Below are 14,108 nucleotides of genomic sequence, written 5' to 3'. Positions count from 1 at the left end.
ATGCACCACATCAGCAGTAATTTTCTGCCCCGAGGTCAGCTTTCGTGCATCCTGTACCAGCAATACAGCAGCTGCCACTGCCCTCAGGCATCCTGGCCAGATGCAACTTACTCTATCTAGTTGTTTTGAAAAGTAAGCTACCGACCAACTTCCCAAAGTCCACACAAGAATTCCCAGCGCCTGGTGTTCCTTTTCACACACATAGAGTTCAAAAGGCTTTGTCAGATTCGGAAGGCCTAAAGCCGGAGCACTCCTGAGAGCAATTTTTATTGCATCAAATCCTTTTCGACAATCTGGAGTCCATTCTAATAGCTCTCCTGGCCCCTTAACGGCTTCATACAGGGGTTTAGCCATTAATCCGAAATTAGGAATCCACAAGCGACACCATCCGGCCATTCCCAGAAATGCCCTAAATTCTCTGAGCTAGGAGGTGCAATTTGACATACTGCTGCTGCTTTTCTTTCGATTACCAACTTCCTCTCCCCCGGGATATCTCAAATCCTAAATAAGTCACAGTTGCCTGAACAACTTGCGCCTTTTTCCGTGACACTCTATATCCTGCTTGCCCCCAAAAGTTTAATAAGCTTATGGTTGATTTTTTGCATTCTTCAGCGACGTCTGCCCCTAGCAGTATGTCATCTATGTACTGTAACAAGGTAACATTAGCTTCCTTACCTTGCCACTGCTCTGGTTCTGTTGCAAATACGTTACCAAAAATCGTGTGGCTATTCTTGAATCCTTGGGGAAGCACTGTCCAGCATAACTGCATTTTCCATCCTGTCATGGGACTTTCCCATTCAAAAGCCAACAGCTTCTGACTTTGTACTATAGGAATGCAGAAGAAACCATCCTTCAAGTCCAGTACTGTAAAATAAACATTACAATCAATGATAGTAGTCAGTGAGGTATGGGGATTCGGTACCACTGGATGGACATCCACTACTATTTGGTTGATAGCTCTTAGATCTTGTACCAATCTATACCTGTGAATGTGGCTTTTTAATGGGTAGAATTGGAGTGTTATATTATGACTGGCATTCCCACAATAGTCTGTACTGGAGGAAGTTGTTTATGATAGGTTCCAATCCAACACAGGCTTCCAATTTTATAGGATACTGTTTTCATCTTACTGGCTTAGGTCTTGTCTTCAATTCTATGTTTACTGGTTCAGCTGATTTAGCTCACCTAGGTTTCTCAGTTGTTCATAAGAAGTGAGTTACAGCATCTTCTGTTTCTGCAACGGAGTTGACTTCCTTTTCTTTATCTTCTGCTGTTCCAGGTAGTGCCTGTAACACATATATCTGCGCTTCCCAGGCATATTTTGCAGAATATGGACTCTTATTTTATTTGCATCAAAAGTTATTTGTGCCCCTAATTTATTCAACAAGTCCCTTCCCATCAGAGGTAACGGGCATTCTGGCATGTATAAAAACTCATGTACAAACATCTTGTTACCAATTTTACACTCAATCGGTTGGAAAAAGGGGTCTAACCTCTCATTTTCCTGTTGCACAACAGCAGCCATGGAATATTTACTTATAGGTCCTTTACAACTATTTAGTATGGAATAAGTTGCTCCTGTGTCAACTAAGAACTTAACTACATCATTCCCCATTTTCATTTCAATGAGGGGTTCGGCTGGGGACTCTATCTTTTTGACCCCCAGTCCCTGTCAATCGGAGTCTTCATAAATTACTCCAATTAATTCCCCCGGTATAGTTATCACTACAGGAGTTGATTAGACTGTCTTTTTGGGCATTCATTCTTCCAATGTCCTTTTTCTCTACAAATAGCACACTGGTCTTTATCTAGGGGGGTCCTAATTTCCAGATTTCTTCTCATTCCTCGGCTCTTCTCTTGTCCTCATCCCCTTCTAAAACCTCAACATCTGGATGAGGTCTGAGCCTTTACAAAAGTAGCAGCCAGTATTGCTGCTTTTTTCTTTCTATCCTTTAATTTTTCCTTTTAATTTTCTTTTTTCTCAACCTCCTCTCTGTTATTATATACCTTATAGGCAATTTCAATTAGCTGGGATATTGTCATCCCAGACATTCCATCCACCTTCTGTAATTTCCTTCTTATATCAGGTGCTGATTGTCCTACAAAGAGCGTGGTAAAAGTAATTTTATTGGCTTCATCTTCAGGGTCTAAATCTGTCCATTTTCTGGCCATCTTGCATAATCGTTCATAAAAAGCAGATGGATCTTCTGTTTCACCTTGTACCACTTGATATAATTTAGCAAGGTTCTTTGGTCTAGACACCTCATTCTTTATTCCATACAAAATTAGCTGGTGATGTTGGTTATTAATCATCAACCTCCCTGTACTCAAATTCAGATTCCAATTAGGCTCCTGAATTGGCATAAGCCAGTCAGGGCCACCTCTGGCATTCTGCCATTCATTCTCCTCCCTTGCCTTTTCTATAACCATTCCTTTTTTCTTCTGGTGTAAACGGTACTTTTACATATACCGGCATACCATCTGCTTGGCGAAGGGGGGTCTGAACTACAGGATGCTGTTGTGCTTGAGTTCTACCTGCTATTGGACTTAAAGCTTCACTACCCCTTTCATTATCTCCTCCCCCACTAGTAACACTTTCCTTATCTGGAGCTACTAACATCTGGATATCCTCCTCCTCCTCTTCCAGTTTTAGGCACCTTTTCCCAATACTACAAGCAGAACAACACCTTGGTGCCTTCTTAATATCTTCCATCATCATCATTACATTTGAGTCAGAAGTTAACAAATTACATTTTTTCTGCATTTCATGATTGTTCCTTAACGAGAAGGACAGATCAACATATGGCACCTCATCCCATTTATCCAATCTTCTGCAAAACAACATTAATTGTAAAATTGTATTATAGTTCAATGATCCCTTTTCTGGCCCTTTTTCCCCATCATCCAATTTATATTTTGGCCAGCACTGAGTACAGTACTCTGTCAGCTTCTTTTTTGTTAGGGGATCCCCTCCAAACTTGCCCCAATGTTTTAAAATACAACCTAATGGGGAACAAGGAGTTTCTGCTGGCTGCTGGGCGCCCATATTTCTCTCCAGAAAGAACGTTCTCAACCAAGATTTCATGTACTCCAGTCATCACAGTCAAACGTATATGATTAGCTTTTCCTATACATGCAAATACTGTAATATCATATACTGCAGTTGTCACTGTCAAATGGATACGATATACCAATCAGACCAATTATACATCAAACTAGCAATATCTCTTTCAGTTGGTGTTGCACCATTGTGTCGCTTACCCGCTCCAGCTGGGGAGAATACTCTCGGAGTCCCCGATCAAAAGATCGGTGCACGCTGGAGTCCAAAGAGCAGCATCTCCCCACCAGTGGCTGGCAAGTCGATCCAGGCAAGGCGTCACAGCTGTCCCATCTGGGTCACCAAAAACTGTTGTCCTAAAATCAGATTCATTACCCGGTGTGCAATAGACCAATCTCACACACTTAGGGGAGACACTGCTTTTTATTCAGGCCTGGGTGCTCAGTGGATTCTCCACAAATTGAGCACACCCAATGCATCAGGTGTGCCTCTTTTACACAGTAACAATTACATACAATTCATTAAACTACTCCTACCTAGTACATATTCAGACTATCTAATGCATATGCATAAGATTACATAATCGTGACATACAAATGCTTTCTCCGCATGAGCGGTGGTCTCAGGTGGTCTTTGGTGATCGTCTGGGGAGGTATCCCCTCCTCACTTTGACCGCTAAGTCACTCTTGGCTAGGTCAGTGGTCCGTTCTCCTGCCAAGAGGGATGTATCTTCAATCGGGAAAGTATAAAAAAGTACAGGATAACTTCAGCTACTCCTCTAGGTATTATTAAAGTTGTTTGAAGTTGAAAATTATTAACTAACTTAATTTAAAACAGGATTTTCTATTCTAAACAAACAGGATCCTCTATTCCTAACATCACCATTGTCTAGTAGTTAGTTCCTAAACCCTCAATCATGTCTAGTTAGTGTTTCCCTATTTTAAATATTAACTGATGGGGGCTGTACACAGGACTTTAGCAGCTCCCTGATTATTTCAATCATATTATACATATTAATTGATAACAATTTGACACTTGGGAATGGTTCAAAGCTGCACTAGGGGAGGTTTAGACTGAACATTAGGAAACATTTCTTTACCAGGAGGGTGGACAAACCCTGGAATAGCTTCCCCGAAGAGGTGGTCGATGTCCCAAGCCTGTCAGTGTTTAAGAGGCATGTGGCCAATGCCCTTAATAACATGCTTTAGCTTTTAGTCAGCCCTGAAATGGTCAGGCAGTTGGACTAGATGATCGTTGTAGGTCCCTTCCAGCTGAAATATTCTACTCTATTCTAGGCACAGCCTCAGTTTGCTCACCCCCTAGGGACAAGTGGCACCCTCCCACGCACAGGGTGGGCAGCCAGGCACAAGGACTAGGGGTAGAAGGAGGGAGGGTAGGCAGCGTAGCTGGAGACTGTAGCAGACAAGGGAAGGGGGCTAAAAGGTTAAATACTCCTCAAAAGCAGGCCGATAGGAGCATAATCCCACCCAGTTTATGCTCCATTGCTTAAAGAGAACGAGATTACACAGCCTTAACCATCATTAACTGAACTCAGCAGTATCTGAAAGTCCTTCCAGCTTGTTTAAATTCCAGTTGAGTGAATCACTATAAAACAAAAGCTTCTGCTGCCTCCTCCCTCTCTTATCTTATTTACTCCTGACAGGAAAGCAGAGTTCAGGTTAAGGGCTGCCTTTATCAGGAACCTTTCACATGGAGACGTGCAGATATCCAATTTTCCGCTACCAGTGAGGCTGAAAAAAAGGCAATAAAACTGAAAAAGGTCACAGGTGAGCAGAGGCTTTTACCCATTTCTTTAGATCACAAGATGGGAGTGCTAACAGGTTTGCTGGACAGGAGGTTTATCACAAGACTTGTGTCTCCTTGGGAGCCGTTCTCACTAATGACAGAGGCAGTGACTTGGGGTAAGGGTGAGGAAGGGGTCTGGGAAAGCCGTGCTCTTGCTGGAGGGCAGCCGCCCCTCTACACACAAGCTCTTGGAGGTCTCTGTTGCTGTTGCCACCAGTCCCTCATGTTCCCCTCTGGCTCCCAGGTAGGTACCAAGTCGTACACAGGTCACACTGGAGCACCTGCCCCTTGATCCACACAGGGTGCTCTGCACACCCAGAGGACTCCCTCCCTTCTCTCCCTGCAAACCTTAGTCTCCTTAACCAGGAGAAAGCCTCTTTCTGAAATCTAGACCGAATGAAAAAGTTAATCTAGGCAACTTGATTCTGTTCTTTCCACTAGGCATCATGTATTCGAGTCATGTTTTCAGTGGAATAATTTATGGAGAACTCCCAAGATGCAACCCAACATTTAAATGGTTCCAGAAATCACTGAGAGGCTGAGTAAAAGGAGAGACACACTTAGAACGCCACTAATACCAGTCTTAAAACAAACGCTTTACTATTGGTCATTTTTATTTCAAGGACAGAACAGCCTTTCATCCCAGCTCCCTCCGTGAGTTTAGTGTGTAACTCAGGTAGCACAACAACAAGCAGTCACATCCTGTAGAGCATGAGCTCCAAAGCAAACCCCACTGAGACACCGGCTTTGGGTTTTCCTCCTCTTCATCCCTGGGTGAGAAGCAAGCCTGGCACAGAACAACCCGCACCTGTGCAGATGCTTCACTAGCAGTAATTATGCAAATAAATAAAGAGTAGTCAGTACCTTGTGGAGAGGACGGTGACCACAGATCATCTAGAAATTAAGTTATTGCTATGTTCTTACTTACTGGACACTGCAGGTAACTAACCTGGTAACCACCAAGAGAGGCAACAGTCTCAGATTGCCCTTGTGTTATCAGTTGATGTTGGACAGAAAGGTGTGGGAGGACAAGACACATCTTGTTTAATCTGCTCTCTGCCTTAAGGGCAGGAGTTTTCTCAGTGGGACTGAATCTTTGTCATTTTGATGGAAATAGGTGGGGGAAGGGGATATCATGGGCAGGCTCCCAAAACGCTTGGAAATTGATCATGCCTGCCAGACTTTACCAAGGAGTTCCAATATGCTGCTAAGAGTACATATACATACGGCTAAGTGTACTCACTGCTCCTGACTTGCAACAGGAGCTACTGAGCCACCTTCACGTGGTAAGGAACTGCAGGTTCAAATTTCAAAGACAGCAGGAGCCCAGTGTCACCCGGAGCTGAGCCAGAGCTGCTGATTTGTCAAGGAAAATCAGGGCAAATTAGAGCTGTACGACAGGGGCATGGGGAAGTATGGGTCCTGCCACACACCAACGAGGTTAACCTGACACTTGATTCTACTTCCCTCTGCTGGTGGGACATGCTGTGATGGCCAGTGTCCCAGTATCAAGTCAAGCCAGCTAAAACAAGGCATAACATGAAGTCTAATACATATGAGACCACTCGTCACCAAAGATTATCAGGTAGCCCAAGGTTGATTACAAGTGATGAGTTCACAGCAGTGTCAGTGCCCCCAGCATCCCTCCCCACAAGGAGTATTGGCTGGAGAGCATGAGTTTGAGAGGATGAGGAGAACTGCAAGAAGAACCTCAGACTGATGGAAAAGCAGAGGAGTCCTTCACAGGACAGCCAGAGATGCCTTTGTTAGGCATCATGCAGCTGGTTCTCTTTCAGGAGAATCTTCTCCCCAGGCTTGAAGGCAGGCATCCCCAGGTAAGGACAGCTGGCACAGCGGAATGCATCCCCCAGATAGCACTGGCAAAAGAAAGAAAAGCACCTTCAGTAATCAGGGCAACTTTCAGTTCTCTCCTCCTTTGATATGGTTTTTCCATCTTAAGAAATGACACTCCTCAGTGTGTAATGGCACAGAAACCAGTTCCCTTCTACCCCCTTCTCAACACACATCTGGTTAGCACGGTTAGCAGAGCTGTGCAGGGCACTGTCCTCACATGGAACAAGGAAGTTTCCATCCCAGCGGGTGTGCCCAGGCATGGCTGCATGCTGGGCTTCGGCAGCCCCCTAACCACCGCCAGGTCCCCTGGGGTCCCATAAGGTGATCCTCCCTGAGCAGATCACTGGATAGCACATGAGCAGGGAGGTAAAGGTTCACTCTTCACTTTGACTCCTACAAGGGCAGCACTTGTGCTGGAACAGACAGCACGCACTGGTACAGAGCATGTGGGCACAGGGCAACAGGCTGAAGCTCTGCAGAAGCTGCTGCACAAGCAGTGTTTGGAAGCAGTAAACCAGCTTAGAGAGCAGTCACTAGAGAACACAGTTCTTGGATACAGATCATGTACTGCAAACCACAGTATAGAAACAAAAATCACTATTTACATTTCCACAGGCAGATTTGGGCTGCGAGCTCTTCTTCTCCTGTTCCAGCTCTTCAGCCAGGCCACATGTGCTGTAGAAAAATAAAGAAGTCACCTGCATCTTTCTGCTTAAAGGTTGTGAGTCACCAACGCTCGTTCCAGCCCTACTCACACGCAATGGCCCTTGCCCTGTCACACTACACGGCCGACTCTGGGACTTTCACACTCTTCACTTTGCTCTTCAACACCATGGTTTGTATAACAAGTGTTGAAACACACTCCTCGAGTTTAAACTGAGTGGGCAATTGCTCTACAGCACTTGTTATGTGTGCTATTTCTCCTTGAAATCTGAGAAACCAGGGTTTTAGCCAAGGCTGCACAAACTGTGTCTCCACCTTCAAAATAACTGTTGATCATATCAGTGTGGTAATTTGTAGCAGTTTTGGTATGGCTAGTCAATTCTCATTGTATTTGGATTTACATTCAAATAGTTAAGATAAAAAAGGACATGAACAAAGAGAATTACACTCTGAACAACAGCAAGGTGTCTACGATCTTTTTAAAATCCATCCAACTCTAAGGGTTTAATGTTACAGTTAAAAGGTTCAGCAATAGGCTAATCCCAGCACTGACCAGTTCTTGCAGGCTTTCTTTTTGCCCATTTCTTTGCAGGATGGAGCTCTAAGGGATGATGGATCTGGCTTTTTCAAATCCTCTGAATCCAACAGCTCATCAGAGTCCAGAAGATCCTGAAAACATACCACAGAAGATAACATGCAGAAAACTGATTTGTCAGTAGGGAATGACATTGCTGTGTTGTGTTCAAAGAAATGGTGCTATCTGTAGCACTAGCACTAAAGCGCTGCAGCTGTGCCCTCTTATCTGTGTCTCCTTTCCACCCTCACCACATCTCTGGGCTCTCATAGTAGATGAAAGTAGACCTCACATAGCAGATGAGATATTTTGCCCTGGGGATGCTTCTCTACCTCTTAATTTGTAAGGTTTCCCAAGAGGCATGACTGAAACTATTTAGAACAGGAAAGAAGAGAGAGAAGGAACAGCAAAGCCTCACAAACAAAATCAGATACCATCTCTTCATCATTCATATCATTGGCAGAGAGCGTCCACAGCTTGGCAGTGGCTGGGTCCACGGAGGGTTTTCCTGGAGCCAAAACAAAGGAAGAAATAGTAGTTAATCCAGCCTTTGCCCCATCTACTCCCAACAGAGTTCAAACAACTTTGGAAAGCCCCACTTGACAGGTTTTTACTGTAGCACTCCCTACCCCAGAACTGTCTCTCTATTCCAAGGGATGCTTGTCACCCAAGAGGCAGGCAATCCAGACATTTAGCACGCACCACTCCTTACCTGAAGGACCAGGTTTCTTGGCAAAGGAAAGTTTGAGCTGACTTGAGGAACCCACTTCGAAATTGGGCTTCCTGCCTTCTATCTGAACAATGAGAAGGTCATTGCCTTGGTAACCCAAATGCTCTTGGACCGACTGGGCCTCCTCTGGGGTCAACGCTTCCTTTTGCAGCTGCAACGTAAAATTTTAGGTTAACCTCATGCAGAACCCCTTATTTCAGCACCCAGTTCAGCATTCCATTGAACACAGACAACCGGTATTTTCAACCCTTAGGAAAAACAGTACCTTTGCAGTAACTACAGTTTGTGGCAGGCAGTGTCCCTACACATTTACAGTAAACCAGGGTAGTTAGACACCTTGTCACCCAGCACGTCCCCAGGAATCACCATCTACATTTCAAGGTAACTGCAAGAGGGAGTTCCTGGAAGTGGTGAGTACAACATACCTCCTTCACTTCCACCAACCCAGAGAGAGTCAGAGCTGTGGGGAGTTTGGCTGCTGTCTTGATTCTGCTGTTGTTTCCTGGAAGACACAAAAGCAGGAAGTAGGAGGAGGGAAGAACAAGAATAGAGGTCACTGAGAAACCTGGAAGAGCAAGAGCTTTAGAAGGACATACTCAAGCCAAACCTCTGCTTTAAAATTGTCTCTTTCTAATTGACAGCAGGAAGAAAGCAGAAAGAGCATAAGCAGCTTGTCATTAAAGTAACAGCCTGGGATCACAAAGCTGTTCTAGCTCCAGATCTGTTCTATATATGCCAAAAACCTTCCTCAACCCAATTAACACCCAACAAAAAAAAAAAGGGGGGGGGGGGGGGAACCAACCCAAAAAACAAAACCCCCTGTTATGGTTTTGGCTGGGATAGAGTTAATTTTCTTCCTAGTAGCTGGTATAGTGTTATGTTTTGGATTTAGTATGAGAAGAATGTTGATAACACACTGATGTTTTCAGTTGTTGCTATGTAGTGTTTACACTAAGTCAAGGATTTTTCAGCTTCTCATGCCCAGCCAGCAAGAAGGCTGGAGGGGCACAAGAGGTTGGGAGAGGACACAGCCAGGGCAGCTGACCCAAACTGGCCAAAGGGATATTCCATACCATATGACATCATGCCCAGTATATAAACTGGGGGGAGTTGGCCAGCACCGGAGGTGGGGCAGGGGGAGCGGTGCAGATCGCTGCTTGGGAACTAACTGGGCATTGGTCAGCAAGCGGTGAGCAACTGCATTGTGCATCATTTGTTTTGTCTATTCTAATTATTATTATTATTATTATAGTAGTAGTAGTATCATTATCTTCTTCCTTTCTGTCCTATTAAACTGTCTTTATCTCAACGCACAAGTTTTACTTTTTTCCAATTCTCTCCCCCATCCCACTGGGTGGGGGGAGTGAGCGAGCAGCTGCGTGGTGCTTAGTTGCCGGCTGGGGTTAAACCATGACATCCCCCAAAATATTTTCACATACTAAAATGAACAACTCGTGAAGTTTTCAAAACATGGACTCCTAAATGAACATTACATTCAGAAACAAGACATTCAACATTGTTCTTGTAGGCAAAAGCTATTACAATCACTGTTTAATCAAAAACTCATCACAGGCTTCTTTGCTTGGGCGCAGGATTCTGCTGAACAGAATTCATTCACCCTCTCACTAGTCCCACTTGCACTTTATTCCAAGTCCACTCAGCCTGTCAGATGTGACTCTGGAAAAAAGAAACCTCATCTACTCCAGACTTTGCATGTTCTTTGTTCTGTCCCAGAAGCGTTCCCCCTACCCCTATGGTACCACTTGCACCACAGAGCCACTGCCAGCTTCGAAACACTGGCAAATCTTCCCAACCTGAAGAAGCCGTTTCTGCTGCCACTTACACCACCATTTTTAGTACTGTAGATTGTGCCAACAGAAACACCATCAGCATAGATGCTTCTGTTCTTATCAGGTGGCATATTATTTCCCACTTCCATCCTGAACCAGCTCCTTATGCCAGCAAGGTTTGAATGCAGGTCAAGCAGAAAGAGAAACAATCTTGTGTTCACCTCCTTGTGTGCTCCTCCAGCTGTCCCATGACAGGTGCTAAGGCTTTACTCTTAAAACTTAGTCCAAACACTTCCACCTTTTCTGGATAACTATTTCTCAGCTAGCTTCTGGGACAGCCTCTCTCAGCATTTGTCATTTTTAAAATCACTTCAGAAGCTCCTCAGAAACACAACATCTGCAACTATTTAACATTACACACTCTAGAAGAAGGCCAGTGACCGCTGAGGTTTTCAACATAGTTCAGGAACAAGCCTATCCAGCACTTTTGATAGGAGAGTGACTGCAAACATCTCTGATGGCTACCAGCTTAAACACAGGATAAAAACCTTGCTATTCAGGTTAGTGTGTCAGGAGAATTAAAATCTCTGAATGTCAGTCAGGGTTCCTGTGCTTTCCATTTCAGCCTAATCCTCACAAGAATTACTATGTTGCCATGAAAGCAAGGCTGATGAGGATTCTCTCACCTGATTCTGTAACCACTGGTTCTTTCAGGAGGACACGGCCCCCCGGCTTAAGTATCCGAGCTATTTCTGCCAGTACCTCCGCACTGTGCTGTGCTGTACTGCCTGGTACCACACCAGAGAGAACTACATCAAAACTGGACTCCCTGTGAGCTGCTGAAAAGAAAGAAAGAGGAAGATGGTACAATTTTACACAAGTGCACACAGAGCTTCGCATCAGTTCCACCTCTCTCATGCTTGCGTACAACAGTAATAACTGATTAAAGCACAACTAGGGTATGTCACTTTCTTTGCTGTACTGTCAGTGGTAAGAGTTAGCAGTAGGTGCTATTGTTGTTCTGAACACTGACTTACAAACCAGGGAAGATGACAGCTCACACCCTCTCCCTTTAAACAAAACAGTGAAAAAATTAAGCTCATTCTTACACTGAGACAGCTGGTTAACGTTTTCCACAGACACACGATTATTGGCTCCCACCAGTGCCTGAATTTTGTCCACCAAATCCTTCAGGGCTTCAACCGGCGAGGAGCTGTCCCAGATGATGGCCACACGCTGGCCTGGTGCCACTCCGTACTCCCCCATTCCCACAGCAGCAGCAAACCTGACAGCGGCAGAGAAGGGAACCGGTCAGGGGGGAGACAGACAGGAAGGGTAAGTGCCAAGCGCAGCATGAACCTCTGTGGACTGTGACTTAATCACAGATCATTGACTTGTTTTAATAAATGGCGGTTATTTTCTGGAGACATGCAGCATAGAATTCCCACAAGCTGAGCGTTAACATGACATTAAGAAATAACTACACTTAAGGGCATAACTCAGTTTGTCTCCAGTTCAGAGACTAGTTCTGCAGGGAGACTGCAAGCCATAGTTAAAAAACTTACCTGCTTTCCTTAAAGATTTGAATTGAGACGTACAGAGGATTTCTAGACTTCCAGACTAGCGATGACTATTTGACATTAAACACTGCCTTGTCTCTCCTACTCAGGACATGACCTAGTGGAGTTTGCTTCTGCAGTACATGAGAAGTAACTTTCGGCATTCCCAGCATTCGAGATTGACTCTCTTTTGACTCTTATCATTGGTGGCGCTGGGTGAGCAATTACACAGAGGGAGGAGGGGAACAGAATATGGGGTGAAGTGACAGTTTTGAGAAACCTGTCTGCACTAGTATTTTATAAAAGATTGTACTCCTGACAGAGTCTGAAGAAAATCTGCACTACAGAAGTGTCACAATAGTATCATACCATCACCTGTACTCATAGCAGCACTGGCTGCTGAAACAAATTACCTAGCTTCTTTCACTCTACTCATCCAATGCAAACCTATCTTCTTTCTAATTTAACACAACCACTGAGAACAGAGAGCACTGGTGAGCACACTAGTTGCCCAGTGTTGCCTTCAATTAGCTGCAAGCCACACACTTGCTTCAGGAGAGCCTGTTGTAAGCAAGGTCTACCAGAAATCATTACGTTATGTGTCCTGGGTAATGTCTTATTTCTACCATGTTGTCATGAAAGCATAGCTTACAGATAAGCTGTACCAAATTTAATTCGGTTGCCTGCAGTCAGCTGTGGAGTGGGTTTTGACCCCCTGTTCCTCTGGCTCTAAGTACCATGAACCGCTCTCTCCTGGAAACTGCAAACAAATTCAGAACAGGACAACTCTGCACCTTGTCAGAGCTGCTCTGGTAGGAATTTGCGCTAATGCAGCCCACAATGCTGACCAGGTAAGGAGCGGAAGATCTCGGAGCTGTACGCAACAGGTTATAGCACCTCACAGTTGGCTCTGCATACATATGCAACGCAAGCCAGGCAACTACAAGAGACAGTAACACTAGTAGACACACATATTAATCTCATTAAAAAGTCACCTTTCTGAAGAAGAAGGCTGAAAACCTGAAAAGATACATAAGTTGTTGGGCTAATGTAGAAAAAAAAAAATCACAAAAATCACACCTTCCTCTCAGACCAGCAGGTTGTGACCTTTCAAGATCAGTCAGAGCCCAAAATACATCAACAGCGACACCAGCCTGAATCAATCGATGCAGCCTAAAGAAAGTAGGAAGCTACCGATGTCCTCAAAGACAGGACATTATGTCTGCCTCCAGTCAGTGTAAAGCCTAGGAGTTAGTTACCATTAAAGCATGCTCAGTCATGTTCTTGATGGGACGACGGGGGAGGATATTGTTCCCCTCTTACGTGGGATATATTTAAAACGGGAAGGTTTTATGTCTTCCTTTTAAGTATCTCCAGCTTTAGACTACAATGACCTAGACTGGCTCAAGCACCTGAGCGCTCGGCCAGCCAGGGCTCGGTGAAGAGAGCGAACAGGCACTCTCCTCTGCCACACGGAGGAGGACTCCTTGCGGCCGGGATCAGGCTGCATTCTGCCGCGCCAGGGAGGAGGCCCGAGGCCTGGATCCGGGGCAGATACTGGGCTGGGGTGGGGAGGGGGCCTTATCGTAATTTCGCACACATTTAACAGTCCTTGAGGAACGCGACTGCCCACAACCGGGCAAGAAAGGGACTTTGAACAATACTGGAGGTTTGCAGCTTCAAGAGGTTAAAAAGCTACCGCATATAGCACGTCAAAACTTTAAATTAAAGCCTTCTGAGCACTCCGTACCTTGTGATGCACAGCAGGCAGCTTCCAGCGGCCCAGGATGCAATCCAAGGCTGCAGGCAACAACCACACTGCCCCTACAGCAGGTGAGTGTTTTAAATACATCCCCTCATACAGAAAGGGCAGAATAAACCTCTAAATCACAGAGCCGGGAAGGGTTCAGAGGGACGAGGAACTAGATACGTGAAGGAATTTCACACAGCAATTCCCCACTCCCCGCGGCGGCCGCCTCAGGCAAGGCCTCGGGACAATCTTTGGAAGGGAAAAGAGGGGAGTATCGGCCAAGGCGGGAGACGCCCCCCGCCTCCCCCCTGCCCGAGAGGAGAG

General features: G+C 45.1%; 2 protein-coding genes across 3 annotated transcripts in view; one reads left to right on the top strand and one right to left on the bottom strand.

Moving 5' to 3' along the window:
- Positions 1 to 4,296: 4,296 nt before the first annotated feature.
- On the bottom strand, positions 4,297 to 14,025 carry CIAPIN1 (cytokine induced apoptosis inhibitor 1). Its single transcript, XM_010583146.1, has 9 exons — positions 13,785 to 14,025; positions 11,585 to 11,760; positions 11,162 to 11,314; positions 9,111 to 9,187; positions 8,668 to 8,836; positions 8,390 to 8,463; positions 7,935 to 8,050; positions 7,324 to 7,393; positions 4,297 to 6,741 (listed from the first exon to the last, which is right to left on the bottom strand). The coding sequence occupies exons 2-9, from the start codon at positions 11,739 to 11,741 to the stop codon at positions 6,631 to 6,633; spliced, it is 927 nt and encodes a 308-aa protein (XP_010581448.1). The 5' UTR covers positions 11,742 to 11,760; positions 13,785 to 14,025; the 3' UTR covers positions 4,297 to 6,630.
- Positions 13,822 to 14,108, top strand: part of COQ9 (coenzyme Q9) — an 8,631-nt gene continuing 8,344 nt past the window's right edge. For both annotated transcript variants that reach the window (XM_010583168.1, XM_010583160.1), the window contains exon 1: positions 13,822 to 13,867. In XM_010583168.1, the coding sequence (XP_010581470.1) occupies positions 13,822 to 13,867 (46 nt within the window). The remainder of the gene's footprint in view (positions 13,868 to 14,108) is intronic.

This window comes from Haliaeetus leucocephalus, unplaced genomic scaffold (assembly GCF_000737465.1).
Source record: "Haliaeetus leucocephalus isolate CR32 unplaced genomic scaffold, Haliaeetus_leucocephalus-4.0 Scaffold92, whole genome shotgun sequence".
In the NCBI taxonomy this organism is placed as follows: Eukaryota; Metazoa; Chordata; class Aves; order Accipitriformes; family Accipitridae; genus Haliaeetus; species Haliaeetus leucocephalus.
The sequence above is the reverse complement of the archived record's forward strand: the minus strand, read 5'-3'. Positions and strand labels throughout refer to the sequence as shown.